Source organism: Tyto alba, unplaced genomic scaffold (assembly GCF_018691265.1).
Source record: "Tyto alba isolate M040663 unplaced genomic scaffold, T.alba_DEE_v4.0 Super-Scaffold_42, whole genome shotgun sequence".
In the NCBI taxonomy this organism is placed as follows: Eukaryota; Metazoa; Chordata; class Aves; order Strigiformes; family Tytonidae; genus Tyto; species Tyto alba.
Genome location: NW_024881318.1, coordinates 26,497,284 through 26,512,953, shown reverse-complemented (window position 1 = coordinate 26,512,953; position 15,670 = coordinate 26,497,284). Strand labels below are relative to the sequence as shown.

Genomic DNA, 15,670 nt, shown 5'->3' with positions numbered 1-15,670 from the left:
GTGTTCAGGAAGCAGTATTTTAGCATAAAGAACTCCGCATTTTTTTCACTTCAGATTTTTGAATCCTGCTTTAGTCTCCAGTTGACTTTGCGAACTGAGGTAACTTTTCCTTCCTCTCTGAAATACCTGTTTCTGCTTGAGAAGCAAGGAAGCCTCCACAAAGTCTTCCTTGGGCATCCAGTACCCTGTATTAGCAGATGCATGGACATACTACTCATTTCCACATCTTGAATGAGGTAAAATGAAAAGCAAGGCTGTACAAACACTATTTTGGGTAGGCCTGAAGCTAAACGAAATGCCTAGAGTTTGGAATGTCCATGACTCTGGGGCCCTGGTGTTCTTCAGCCTGCATGAAGAGACTGTTGCCTCAGTACACGGCCTCACGTTGCTCACCCCATGTACAGGGCTATGGTTGCAGTTGCCATACTGTCCTGAAGCACCAATCTCTGTTTCGTTGGTGTTTTTTGGAAGGGGGTGTAAATGCATATGGGTGGATAGGACTGTGTCACCACAATAACACCTCCAGAACTTGTGGAAATAATTGGAGGCTGTACAAACAAGGCACATTCAAATATTTTGCCACTTAATCATTTGACATGCTGACAAAGTTACCAACAGTACATTTGCAATGATCTGTATGCCATTATAGACAGAGATATGAAGTGTCAGCTTTTCTTTGCTCACCCAGTAAATGCAAACTTGTTTTCTTCTGCAATTGAAGAAAGTTGAAGAAAGCAGTTTCTTCAACAACTCCGAGCACATAATTTAATATAATATGACAGTATTTGAATTCTTATGCCTAATCTGCTGGCAGAAAATGTTCATGCAGACAGTATTCATATGAAATAAAAGAACAGCAAGGTAAAAAATGGAACATAAGAGAGAAAATGAAGAACTACAGTGAATAATTGTTCATATACAACTGAGTATATTATTTTTCTGTAGTTAAAAATGATGTAGAAAATCTAAATGTAAATACACACAGGTACCCTGCAAAGAGGAAACAGTATTCAATAATAGCCAGAACTTCAGTATATGTTTAATTTTAAAACATACATTTAAATATTATTTAATTGATAGTACTTGACATCTTACTAGAGCAAACCTCCATGCACCAAAGTTCATGATAAATATGAAGTCTCTTCTTAGATTACTCTGCAGGAAGTCTAACACTTGAAGGGACATGACAGAACACGGGTCATGAGAAGGACATGCACTTAATAGCATGGTCCTCCACAATTAACCTAGCAACTGCACTTGCCAATTTCAGAGAGAGGCACTAAATCAAAACTGGTTCTACTAATTAGGGAAAAGTGTTTCAGAATGTTGAGAACTACTGAGAATTAGTAAAAATATTTCCATTAACAGGGAAATTTCAGTCCAAAGCTTAAAAGAGGAGTTAAGAAATCAGAAGCAAAACCCTAGTATACGTGGAATTCTAAGAGCCCATGTTGAAGTCCATTTTCTAATGCACAACTTCATTATATCATGTTCTCACTTCTCTTAAGATATATGAATGTAATGCTAGCATAGTATGGATTGATAAATTTCAGTGAGAATCATAAGTAATTTTGTGAAAACAATGTAACCAAAGCTATACAGAGCCTAGGTAAGCAGGGCGACTAACACTAAAAATTGTAGCCATGTGGGATTTCTTAATCAAATGGTATTTAAGAGAATAATCAGGAAAGAAGCACTTAAGAAACAAGCACAGGGCCATGAAGATGCTCAGAGGACTGGAGCATCTCCTGCACGAGGACAGGCTGAGAGAGTTGGGGCTGTTCAGCCTGGAGAAGAGAAGGCTCCGGGGAGCCCCTAGAGCGGCCTTCCAGTGCTTAAAGGGGGCTACAGGAAAGGTGGGGAGGGACTCTTTATCTGGGGGTGTAGTGATAGGATGAGAGTAATGGTTTTAAACTGAAAGAAGGCAGATTTATATATTAGGAAGAAATTCTTCACTGTAAGGGTGGTGAGGCACTGGCACAGGGTGCCCAGAGCAGCTGTGGCTGCCCCCTCCCTGGAAGGGTTCAGGGCCAGGTTGGACGGGGCTTTGAGCGACCTGGTCTGGGGGAAGGTGTCCCTGCCCACGGCAGGGGGGTTGGAACTAGATGGTCTAAGGTGCCTTCCAACGCAGACTATACTATGATTCTGTGAAAACTCATGACTAAATTCTCAGCTTTGGCCTCAAATGTTTCAACAGAAATCTAGAGAAGAAAATTACTGTAATATGCTGGTAAGACAGATCTCAAAGCAGTGAGCCTAAAAGGGACATAAAGGCACTCTTGGTGTCTTGGTTATAGATGAGCACAACTGCAAATTTTAATCATATTTGTGAAGTTCGGCATGAAGCCTCAATATACTTTCTTTTTTTTACAAAACTTTGACAAGAAATAAATTTTCTCTCAGAAATACTAAAATGAAAAAATTATTTTGGTTTGGTCTAACATTAATTTTGAACCATGCAGGCTTCTCTGGTACCCCTAATTTTTTGCGGGCATAGGGTCATTAGTATGACATGAAAGACTCATAATTAGCTGCACTTCTAAGTCTTTAAATGCCTTTTAAAATTTAGTTCTAAATCCGTTTTTAAAGCATTATTTACAGATTTAAGTTAGTATCACTCAGTTTTTTGCTCTGTAAGAGCTTATTAACTGATTCCACTTGTGAAATGCCAAGATACATACAAGAGTTGCTATGTGCTGTTATGTGTGAGGGCAAATTGACATTTAAAATCAATTTTTAATGAAAGAATTTAGGAAAACAATATGATAAAAATGTAATCTTCACATTCTTTACTTATGAAACACTATAGAAATAATAAAATAGAGTATCTGAATATTATGCCTTCCCTTGAAAGACTGAAATATAATGTAAAAGCACTAAATAATATACATAGTATTTTTCAGAAATAGTGGAGTACTGGTACACCTATTTAATAAGTGATTCACCTAAAAGTCAGAGGATGAATGAAAGATTTTCAAGACTTTAACCAAAACATAAAAAATAATATTCAAACTATTAATTATTCTTGTTAATCATGTTTATTACAGTAATGCCAGATCTAAAGGTAAGTGGATTCTGGTGGGCTTGTGATAAGTACATTCGGATCTCTGCCCTGAAGAGTTTCCAAACAGTTAATGTGAAGGCAACAAATTTGCTGTTAATTTCACTGGTTTTCAGAGATGGGCTAAGAGTGAAAAGAGGCAAGAAACAGAAACACTGCAGAAAAGGGGTGACAAGGGAGAGGAGAGTATGAGAAAATCTGGAGTGGAGCAAAGGCAACTGCAATTGCCAAAAGAGTCAACACTGAAGTTTTGTAGGCTTTTCAAATTCCCCCCAGTTTCTGCTTCTATAGATGTTCTTAACAGCTGGATCCTCTGGCTGATTACTCTCTGAGAAAATTGCTTTCGTAGAAGTCTGGAAAGCTTTTTGTATCTATCAGTTGTAGCTAGTATTCTGAGGGAAGGACAAAATTGGGCAAGAGAAGGGCATGAAATTAGAGGATGCTTGCAGAAACACTGAGTTGTCTGAACAAGGTCATCTCTGATGCAGTAGCAGTTCTAAAGGGACCCTGACAATGTATACAGTCCTGAAATCTCTCTGGCTACATATGTTGTTTTCCTTCACTTCAATTTCTGATGTAAAAAGTTTATATACCTCAAAATAGGAATGTAAAACAGAGTGGTTATTTCAACCATTGCTTCAGATAAACAGGCTTACCTGTCAGGAAAACTCCATTATCCCCGAGTTAGATCTGGAGAAACAAACCCTCTGCAATTTAACCGTAGTGCAATGATGCTTGTGCATAGCAGAGAAGAACATTCCAGTGAAGGATTTAAAATATGGCAGCATCCTACTTTTTGGTATCCTCTTCCAGGCTGGAGTTTGGGACCCATAATGGAGTGCTGAATGCAGAATGCATGTCAAAATGGAAGCCAAACCACCCTGAACAAGCAGCCTACTCCAATCCTAAACCATGGTACTGTGTAGATGAATTTATAGTTCACCAGGCTGAAGATGCAGAATGCTGAAGAATAATCAGCATTTATGTGAATTCTGAATCTTTACTTCCCTGCATCTTTGTGTTTTACCTGCTTAAAACACAGAAAAAAATCACAGGAGCAAGGGCTAGAATATAAGCTCTCCTTACCACCAAAGAAGTTCCTTAACAGTCTTCAATGTTTACATGCACTGGCACTGCTTGAAACCCAAGCACAGTGCAGACCTTTACACCCTTTTGCTCCCCTGTGCACAGTGCTCCGCCCACTGGGGCAGATGATGGCAATGTGCTCCCTCCTTCCCTGCAGTTACCTCTGAGCCTCAGGTCACGTCACAGAGAACAGCTACATTGCTCTATGTCTGCTAAAGAGAATATGGCTGTTTGTGGCAAACCTTGAGCATGGGGCTGAGTCCATAGCTGCAGGGCTGGGACACCGTTTCTCTTCTTTCAGAGGACCCTTCACATAAACGGCAAGTTTACCTGCCTGGCCTACCCAGTCCTTGAGTGTCTTGGTAGTGGGAGTGATAGTGCTGCACTGGAAGGTGCTGTGAATGTGCTAGTTGAGTGTGAGATGGAAGAAAAGGGCAAATAAGTGACTGACAAAGACGACGTCCACCCTGCTTTTAGCTCCCACTTTCCCCTGACTGTAGTCAGGGCATTTTCCTGGAAGGTACGTGCAAGTGGTCTAAAAATTAAGTTGACACACCTTCGGCTTTGCTTTAAAAGAAAGTGGCAGGTGCCACTGGGTTTTGTGAGGAGTCCAAAGTTGTCAATGTATGTTTGGGCTCTGAGGATTCTCTGACAGCACCTATGGGATTAAGCTTGTCAGAGGCTGGACAAGCAAGCAATGCCTCACTTCTGCCTGCTGACTGGGTTTACTGTTAAGCAAGGTGATAAGCTCTTCCTCTTTGTCAAAACTATGTTACACTGCGTCACCACAGATGTAGATCTTTCAGGCTTTTCAGAATTGCTGCTTTTGGTCACAGGGAAGTAAATGCAGAATTCACTTTTGAGTATGTTTGCCCTTTACTAAACCTGGCCTCCAGTTATGAAAGACAGATCTGTAAAGGTGGATATTAATATCCTTTATCTTCAAGTCCCAACTGTCTACTAGAGCACAGGTGCAGTCTCTGATACACAGTAGTAGGTCTGGACTCGCTTCATGACTGAGAAATCAGTGAAGATAGTTCAAATAAAGTGGAACATAGCCAGTCAGAATTTGTCCCTAGAACTTTATATGCTCATAATCACAAGAAAATTGGAAGTGTTTAAGAAAGTTATAGTAAATGTTTAGAGAAGCTGAATGTAAAGGCTGAGGGAAAATAAGACTTTATGTAGAAAGAATGCTCAGTAATTAAGTCATTGGGACAACTTGCTGAGTGAGGTGCTATTCAATGATTGAAAGAATTGTTGGATCTGGCCTACCAGATTGGAACAACTTACTGAGATGATTTTAGTATACGCCTGTGAGAGCAAATGGGAAGTTTTTTATTTCCAACAGATTTCAGAAGTGAAGAATCTCAATCTTTTGTACTTACTTAATAGGATTTTTAAGGTCAGATTTTTAACGTTTTACTGTTTTAAATATCTGCAATATTTTGCAAAAAAAACACGTATGAATTCAGGGGACTTCGTACTGTTGGTGCTACCATGTATAACAGTATTGGTTCTTGCAGTGAATTTTGACTGCTTGCTTTGTTTTATTACAAGTCACCACATTCTTTTTAGTATGTAATTATACTCTCATCAGGCCACATTCTGGTTATCATAGTGCAACCTCTGTGAAGCACTTGCCTTATTCTTAGCTTTCATCTGGCTATTGAAGCAATGCTAACTGTAACTGAGGTAGGATACAGGGGCTGTACCTGTAATTCAGAACTCCACGGATCAACATTAACATCACTCTCCCCCGCTCTGGCACATACGCTTAGAGGGGCACGATGGCAGTGACTGTAAAGACATCTAGGGAGGGCAGAGATCTCCATACATGCTGCTTGATTGGTATCTAGCTTGGGCAGAGCTCTGGTTTGTTGCTCTATCTGCTGGCAATACCTTGTTTTATATTCATGATTATAAAAATTCTTCTCTGTTGAGCTAAGTGTTGTTTTGTTTCTGCTCAGCTATACTGTCCGCCAGCAGTGCTTTATTTATCATCTGAAATTACAATAGTTAAAATGGTTTCTGTTATGTCTGTCTCAATGCAGCTTTCTTTAAGTTATAAGCCTGAAGTCACCTTTTCTCTTAATTTTCAAAATATTTTGGGGCAGTCTTTTTTGTTTGCTTGTGTGCTTTAGAAAGCAGATAATAATTTTAAAGTGACAAATCTGGGGAAAATTCAGACAGTTTAATAAAAATTTGGCCACAATTGGGTGTCAACAGGATGTTGTAACACAACTTAGTATTAATTAGGTCTAAGAAATTATCCTCTCCTGCTTATTGAAAACATCAGAAATCTACTGTAGATTTCAAAGGAAAACAAAAGTAGAAATTATCTAAAACTACATCCTTAAAACAACACTGTGATAACATTTGTGTGCAATGAAATAAAGACAGGAATGCAATCAGTATGTGATTTTTAGGTCTACTTCCTTAACTTTTCTTGAACTCAGGGGAAGTTACATTAACAACTGTTTTATGAAATTAACAGATGCACCTCAGTATCAAATAAGGAGACTTTTACCTTGGAATTTTCCCCAATGAGAAGATTTACAGTAACTTTTGTCACAGGCCAGAAGGGACATCTAGAACTAACCTAGTCCAACCCTCCAGCTCAAAGCAGTACCAGCTACAGCAGATTACTAAGGTCCATGTCCAGCTGAGTTCTGAGTATCTCTAAGGATGCAGACTCCACAACCTCTTGGGACACCTGTTCCAATATTTTACCAATCTTGCAGTAAAAAATGGGTTTTAAAAACGTTTAAACCAAATTTTCTGTACTTCAATTTGTGCCTGCTGTCCTATCACTGGATACCACTGAGAAGAGCCTGACTGTGTCTTCTTTACACTACCCCATCAGGTATTTTTTTATACACATTGATAAGATGGCCTTTCAATCCTTCTCCAAGCTAAACCATCCCAAGTCTGTCAGCCTCTCCTTTTACATCAGGTGTTGCATGCTCTTAACCATCTCCATGGCCACTGACCAGACGCACTCCGGTAAGTCCCTTTCCCTTTTCTACCAGGGAACCCTGAACTGGACACAGTACTCCAGATATGGCCTCTACAGCGTGGAGTAGAAGGGAAGGATCAACTCCCTCAACACGCTAGCAACACTTCCGAATGTACCACGGGGGGCTGCTGGCCCTCTTCACCACAAGGGCACAGTGCTGGCTCATGTCTGACTTGGCGTTCACCAGAATCACCCAGGTCCTTTTCTGCAAAGCTGCTTTCCAGGTGGTTGGCCCCTTGCCTGCACCAGTGTGTTGCGGTTTGCTCCTCAGATTCAGGATTTTGCAACACCAGTCTGAACAACAGAGGACAACCACTTCCAGGGCTGTGTTCACACATACGTACATTGCCATGGTACCCCTGAGTTCCTCACACAGTTTCACTTCATGCAAAAAAAAAAGCCACTGTCAATATATGTATCAGACTGTCACAGAAATACTGCCAGTTCTGGCTTCGGTGTGCCAAGTGCACGCAGAAGTACTTGCATTATGTAAGCATACCAAGTGCTTGAAAATATGAAAGGGGCATTTACAAAAGTGTGTACACAGTTGTGCAGACATGTATCTTAAAATATAGTTCTGAGTTTTCTTTCTGTTTACATCCTAGACTTAGTGTGCTTCACCTATAAAGCTGGTTCTCTATTTGATGACTTCTAAAATACCACCAGAATTTATCATCTAATAAAGCAGGCCCCCACATTCCAAAACAGAGATTTGCACCTTTTTTCCCCATCTTTCTATTGTTACAAGATTTTTCCTTTCTTTTCCTTTGGAAAAAAAACATGCTGATTCATTTTCTTGCTGCTTTACTTTCTCCAGTTTTGATTATGACATCTGATAATGCAAGAATGTACACTGTAATTAATTTGAGATACTTCATTTCTGATAAATTAATATAGCAGAAAATGTAATGAAAGGACCAAACCTTACTCACTTTCTTCAGAAGACAGTTCATTAAAAATCAGTAAGAGTGGGGTGAGCAGGAATTGGCCTGAAGTCCTGAGAAAACCAACACTGGAAGAAGAGTTTGCTTTGACTTGCATTCCTAAAAGATCATCAACTAGAACTAGGATATTTCAATTTAAATTATTTCTCTTTCTAATCTTTATTCCCTGAAAGCCATGATAGTGTTGGTAAACTCAGGCACACATCTGCTCTTTGATAAAATTTTACCCATTTCTACAAGAAAAATAGGTAAGAGAGCAAGTTAAAAAGAGGGTGTAGTAGCTATGAGGCCCTAGTAAGCTGGAGATTGAATGTGAATAATAGGCTTTTCTTGGTAAACTAATTTGTAACATTTTTAAACACACCACAGTGTAAAGATGTTATTATTCATCCTGAGCATCTTCTGAGTAAAAGACCTTCATATTTAGATAAACCCTGTAATCTCCTGTGAGAACTCGTATTTGTCAGATAGAAATTTTTCACACTCAGCCTTTGGCTCAGGAAACACCTAATACTACTAATCACTGGGTAGTGGCAAGTATACTAGGGAAGGCATTATTCTATGCACAGCTTCTTTTTTACATGCTTTTTTTTTTTACAAAATCTCTGCTATTGGCAGCTGTCAAATTTAAACTAGATGGGGTGAAACGGTCTAATCTAGTGAAGACTTCATAGGGTTTTATGTTTCCTTGCTACTTCCTTTTCTTTGTCATCATCTCCTTTGTTTTAATTTCTCTCAGTTTAAAAAATATGTGTGGCTTTCACTTCCTCCACTTTCCCAGCTGAATCTCCTGGGTTTTGGCATACCAGACAAAATACTTTTTCTACAGCTACACCTGCAGTCTCCTCTTCTTGTTCATGTTACAACACAGTCCTACTCTGATGTCCATCTAATATTCCAGAACTGAAATGACCATGACCAAAGCTTTTCCCTCCTTATGACTTCTATCCTGTTTAGTTCCTAATACATTATCCCCTCCTCAGCATTTCTTTCCCCACCGACAGTTCCCAAATTTTCTTCCAGAGCTTAGCACTAGTGGATCTGTCCTTGCTTCTTCCCTTCCAAGTCTCTGCACCTTTCCACTTTGTCACCTTCCCTAGTCTTGTAGAACGGGTAAGTTAGGAAGGGAAATAGGTGCCTCTCATAGCCTCCTGAATCAGCAGTGTGTTTAAGAGTCTCAAATCCTAATGTATTCAAACAAGAAGCATAAAATGAAGCTGTTCACTAATTTTCCACGGAAGACATCAGCACAAATAAGATTAATAAACCTAATGTTGTCATAGACAGTGATGCCTACTTCTTGAAAGAAAGAGTGACCTGCAACAGCTCAAGTCACTTAGAGACTAACTGAACATTACTGATGACCTTAACTAATAGAATGCTGATACATAATGAAATTTTATAGTGTAGTAACATAATTAGCTAATTGCTATTATTCCATCTGGGTGGGAAAGCAATAGGCTTTCTTTAATAAGCTTTGGAAGACAGAAATGGTTGTGTTACCCAGAAGTTCACACAGTGCAGTGCTGTGCATTTTGAACTACAGCAGTGAACTAAATGAGCCTTTGTCCCATCCGCTGACTCCTGGTGTTTTCTGAGCAATACGCTATCCTCCTGATTACAGTATCAATACTGAGAATGATTTAATACGTTCCTGTCCCTAAGTATTTTGCCTGATGCTTTTTCTTCCTACCAAAACAGGTTCCCATTCCAGATCCTATGCCATATGCACTACACTCTTCCTGCTGAATTAAAGACTGAAGTTCTGAGACTATTTATTACTCCTCTCTTCTCTTCTACACTGAATCCTTGCTGCAGCTTTATCTCCCATCCTTCCTCATAGATACACCAAACAAGTTGTCTCAGATGGCTTTCCTCAGCTGTAGGAGGGTGGGGATGTGAAGCACATCTTGTAAAATGTCTGTCAAACCAAACAAGTAATTTCCAAAGGGTTTCTAACACCTACCAGTTGTTATGGATATCACATTATTATCACAGTTATTTGAAACGGTTTTAGATTAGCTAAATGTCAATCTCGCAGCAACTGCACAACCTTCAGGACATCACTGTGTATATGACAGACTCCCAGCTGTGAAATGACTACTTAAAAACACTCTGCACTTCTAAATGAGCATGTATCAATAGTTTCCTTCATGGGGGGGGGGGGGGGGGGGGGGGGGGAAGAAAAAAATACCGGTTTGGTTCTGCTATTCAGATGTGTTATTTTGGTTTCTATTAGTCTCTCTTTTGAGTCTGAAAGTGCACAAGATCAACCTCACTACTGTTTGCTTCCACATTTTCAGTGCACTGGTTAGAAAGAACTGTATATTTTGTTTGTTTTTTTTTTAATTCTCACAAACTTTAATAACTTAAAAGGAGGTATTTTGTTTGAGGAACAGATCAGACGTCACAGTATCAACTTAAGAGTCTTTGCACACAATCACATCTGAAAAAGTTGGCAGTTCTGCTAAAGTGACCAGTCAGTGTTTTCTTCTGTTTTGTTTGTTAGTGTGGTTTTCCCTTAAGTACTAAACGTATGACAGATTTCTCATATACATTAAAGTGATGAAAGAACTTCTATGGGGACTAGGTAGAGCTAAAAAAAGAGAAAGGGTTTTTTTCCAGTGGTACACAATGGTTTATGGTGGATAAAACAGCTGCAGGAAGTTCTGATAAAGTGTAGTCAGAGAGACATGACACAGGAGGTACATATGTTAATATAAATGCCCCATTCACCACACTGTGTGAGAACCCACAAAATAATTAGACTTTGTGTAAGCAGCATGAATTCCCATTTTGTAAGACACAGCTATTTATGCTCGTTTATCTTGTACTGAGGCACGGTCTCAAGTATGTGATGATACATTCTGTCGCCATGGAAAAGAATGTATATGATGTAATATCAAAGAATAAATGAAAACAACATATGCTGGCGAAGATTCAAACCTTATTTCAACATAAATAAAGATTTTAAAACATGTAGAATGTAAACACAAGTTTTCGCAATAGTATTTGTATTCCCCTCCCTTATGTAATCCTCACCTAATCACTTTTTCATCTAATTTCAAGTCTCTAGTTGAGCTGAGCTATTTGTCTCCAACCAATCAGGCACACCCAAGGAAGGACTGGACAGAAAGCTATTGTTATTTCACCCTTGAAAGGCAAGGCTTCTCCCTTGACCTTTTCAGGTGGTCTAGTGATACAGAGTAAAATTCTGTTCATCTTAACATAACGGCATCCACTGAAACTAGTAGGAGACCATCTTGGTAAGGGAACCAGGATTTGACCTCAAATTGCACTACCATAAGGATATGAGCATTCTGTAGAATTTGTGGTCATACATCTCTATGCCTAAAACAGAAACACAATGCTTTTCCTGAAAGGTTCCACAATGCAGTATTTAGCAAAGATATGCACGCGAGTACAGCTTTAATGAAACCTAAGTAGATTCCTACCCAGAAATTGCTGCTAGTTTTTGATGAGCCTGATAGGCCATCTCACATCCTCGGGTTCGAGTTTTGTGCATTTCTGCATGCAGAGATGGACAGGTGACTGAGACATCCCCAATGGAAATGACCAGCTCCCGGTATAGAGCCACCTGGGTATTGAACTCCTGGACAAGCTGAAAAACAAAGAGGATTTACTTACATGAGACTTTTAACTACGCTGATAAAAAAAAAACAACCAAGTTTTTAAAAAGCATGCCAAATCTAGGGCTTGTTCCTGCTGCTCCCAGTTTCATGGCATACAGGATCAAGTACCCAATATTCAGTAAATGACTAAGGCCTTCATGGCAGCTGTCTCTTCTGTGAGCTATAAATGTTCATTTGCTGGAAAGTAGTGTTTCTGCTTTTAATCTCTGAAAGTGTTTGAGTTATTAGTCTTAAATATTAAGCAGACAAAAAAACAGATGTTTTACTAGTAGCATGAGGTTATTTTTTGCTATCATAAAAGACAAAAATATCTCCAGAAATTATTGCCTTTGCTCATCCTGCTTCCTGATTAACAGCACATTTAGGGATTGGAATGTAGCATTTGCTTTTACACTGGTGATTTTGCCAATTTATTTTGTAATGATTTCTGTTCTGTCACTGGCCTCTAACCCAGATTTCAGACTTAAAATTGATCTTAAGTTATTGGCTGAGAAGATGTACCAGATAGGCATTTTCCAGTTAGGATTCTAAAAAGCAATTTTTCCAATGTGTGTGTGGGAAAAACAGTAAATAAGTACTTCAACCTTTACAGAAATCTAATATCCAGCATTACTGGAAAAATGGGTAACTTTTACAGTGATGGAAAGATCATTACTGTTTAGTTCTACTGATCACATATGTGGGATTGTATTTTAAGAAAACGAAGCATTAGCTGTCTTCTGAAGGAAAGCTCATCAGACCATTTGCTCCACATGGTGGCGGGGGTGGGAGGCAGGGAGCAATAGAACAGAGTATTTATTTATCCCTGTTTTGCTAATTTGACCTCAATTTCCAAACTACATAAAAACAGACAAGAGTAACTGCTCATAATTCTGCAGCCATCATTACCATCAGTTCAACATATCCCAACATACAAGCATGCTAAAAACCTGGATTCTATCAGCTCTACCAAATTTCGAAGTCAAGCCCTCAAATTCTTATACTCACAAAATAAATGAGTCACTTCTCTTGCAGTAGTACCTTCTGACTCTTTATGCATCCCACTGCAATTACTCTGTATAACTGAGAAGTAGTATCGGGACCTGTTTTTTGGCCATGATTTCCTAAATTTCATTGCAAGAGTAGCAAATAGGTTTCTCTGCTTCTGGAGCAGCAAAATAATCGCAGTGCATTCCAGTACATATGCACCCTTCCACCTCCAAACCCCAAACAAAACCAAAAGCACACACCAAACAAAGCCCTAGGCACAGTATTTGCCAAACCTGGCTTCAACTCTCTCATGCTGTAGCTTAAGAGAATGCATGAAACCAATCGAAAGAATAAAAATGTTACCATACTGAGTTATGGTGTAATTGTTCTGTATTAATGAGAGGAAAGCCTCTCATCCTGCAACTGGTTACTGGTTCCACTAGATGCATTTTGCCAGTTCTCACCTGACACCCCATCTAAACAAAGGACACAGACACCTCAGCATTGCCAAGGAAAACAAAACCACACTGATGTTGCAGCACAGAGACAGAGAACAAGAAAAAAAAAAAACAACCTGGTTTTATCTCCTGAATCCTACTGCATCTTGACAACCTACCTGTAAATTGTACTTTATTTCTGATCAGTGAATTCTACAAAGCTAGCACTCCTGTTTAACTAACCACATTATGCTGCTGAGAATGAGGAAAAAAGGCAGGACCCAGTAGGATCCACTTGTTGGGTATATTTATAGAGCTACTGTGGCAGCTTTTGTTCCTCGGAGCACTGGGAGTTGCTCCCAATTCTGAAGTATCAGAGTGGATATCTGCCAGCCCAATTTGCAGTATTAAAGAAAAAAAATTGCCAGAATCCAGCAGAACAGAAGTAGCAGGTACATTTCCAATGCTACTGGACAGAGCTTTAGGAAGATACAGATTTTTCAAGTGAAGCAGCAGCAATTTGTTTTCGATTTCTGCCGTTGGTTAGAGGAGCAATTTTGGGGCCCAGTGTCCGGCTGATAGTAGCTCAAGGAGCCCGATAAGGAGTATATGGCGCTGGTCTGGAGGAAAGTGTCAGGATCCAAGCATTTTGAACATGAATGGAGCAAAATGTCATACCATAATGTGACACTCCAAAACGAAAATAACAGGGATGCAGGTGCTTGATAGGAGGTTTTACAGCTGAAAGCAGCTACTCTGGGGAGACTGGAAGCAAGTACCACGTATATCAGGGACAGAATTTCAGGGCCTGAAATTCCGAGTCCCGTTTTAGCAAGATTTCAGGGCAAGAGCGTGGTTGCTGCACAAGACAGCAAGCAGGGAGTGCAGCGATGCAGTGGAGGCAACTATTTACCTCTTTAGGCTTCGCTGCGCGCAAGTCTGGAGACAGATTTGGCCGGATCTAGCAAAAAGCAACTCCAGATGCTTGGCAGCGCCGCGAGGGCGGCGTTCGGTGCTGGGGCGAGGGCTCCCGCAGGGCCAGGAGCCCGGCCCCCCCCGCCGCACCCAGCCGGCTCCCCACAGGTCTCGTTTTGCCTCCCCACTCCCGCTCTCGAGCCGCTATCAGTTAAGCTACGGGGCAGAACCCCCGACGGGGACCGCCGTTTTAAAAATAGTGCAACTGCACGTGATGGGAATCGGCAAGCTGGCGGGCGGAGCGGCACCGCCGCCAGCGACGAGAACGCTCGGGGGGGAAAAAAAAAACAAAAAAAAACAAAAAAAACCAAACCAAAACAAAACAATAAAGAAAAGCCACCAAAAAAACGACGGCAATTAATGCAATCCCGTCCGCGGCACCCACCATCTTGCAGTCATCCAGGGCTCTCTGGGTCTGGTAGGCGCCCTCCGAGCCGCTGCCCCGGCGTTCACTGTCGCGGCCGTGCGGCGGGGTCTTGCTGCCCTGGAAGATGGAGGCGGCGGAGCGGGGGCGCTTCCTGCGCCCGCTCGGTGCAGAGCTCATGCACACGCATCCGCCGCGCGGAGCCGCCCGCCGCGCGGGGCCCCGCGGGCGCGGGAAGCGCCTTCCCCCCCCACCTGCCCCGCCGCCGCCCCGAGGAGGGGGCGCGGGCCCGCGCCGCTCGTCGCCTGGGCCCGGCTCACGGCAGGGAGCGCGGCTGCTGTGGGTGACAGCCCGGGAGAGCCGGCGGAGCGCCCTGCAGCATCGCCTCCGCTACCGCGGGGAGAGGCGGAGGGGCTGGCGCCTTCCCTCCTTCAGCAGCATGTCAGTCCCTGCGGAACCGCCCCGCCGGTGGCATGCTCTGCCGTCCTCCTTCCAGCAACCGGCGGCGGGGGGGGGGGGGGGGGGGGGCGAGCGCGGCCCTGCCCGGCGGAGAAGGGCTCCCATCCAGCGGCCGCCGCAGCCCGCCCGACGCTCCCGGCGGGGGAGCCGGCCCCGCCGCGCCACTACGCGCTCTCCCGCGGCGCGGCCGGTCTCGCCGGGGCGCCCGCCGGGAGCCGCTCTTGGGGTGGCGGCGGGGCCCGGCGGGCTGACGCCGTCAACAGCGCACCGCCCCCCCAGGGCGGGAGCGCAGCGGCAGCCGCCCCCCGGGTCCCGCCGGCCCCCCCCCCCCCGCCGGGTCCCGCCGCCGCTCCCCGCCGGGTCCCGCTGCAGCGGGAGGCGGGTCAGCGCAGGGGCGAAGCGGCCGCCCGGTGCGTACCCCGGGGGGGAGCCGGCGGGCAGCGCTTTCCCTTTGGGGGGGGTGGGGGGGGCACAGCCGCTGCGCGGTGGCCCCCGGGCCGTAGGGGTCCGCTCTCCCGCTGGCGTTAGCGCGCCGCCCGTCCAGCTTTCGTCGAAGTTGATACTACTCTTCAAGAAGCTTGTTCAGAAAATATTTTTCTCTTTAACAAAGGGTTCACTGTTCAAATTTGTTTCACCGAGACAGGTCTCATGTTGGGGCTCCGAAGAAAAGCATTTGGAGGGTGTGATGCAACTACACGGTATA

At 42.7% G+C, this 15,670-nt stretch overlaps 1 protein-coding gene across 2 annotated transcripts in view; it reads right to left on the bottom strand.

Moving 5' to 3' along the window:
- The window catches only part of LOC104367415 (regulator of G protein signaling 7 binding protein), a 43,127-nt gene extending 27,920 nt beyond the window's left edge, over positions 1–15,207 (bottom strand). The window contains exons 1-2 of one of the 2 annotated variants that reach the window (XM_033009121.2): positions 14,530–15,207; positions 11,566–11,732 (exon numbers count right to left, since the gene is read on the bottom strand). In XM_033009121.2, the coding sequence (XP_032865012.1) occupies positions 11,566–11,732; positions 14,530–14,688 (326 nt within the window). In that variant the 5' untranslated portion in view covers positions 14,689–15,207. The remainder of the gene's footprint in view (positions 1–11,565; positions 11,733–14,529) is intronic. The other variant, XM_033009122.1, reaches the window with a different exon arrangement.
- Positions 15,208–15,670: the final 463 nt, after the last annotated feature.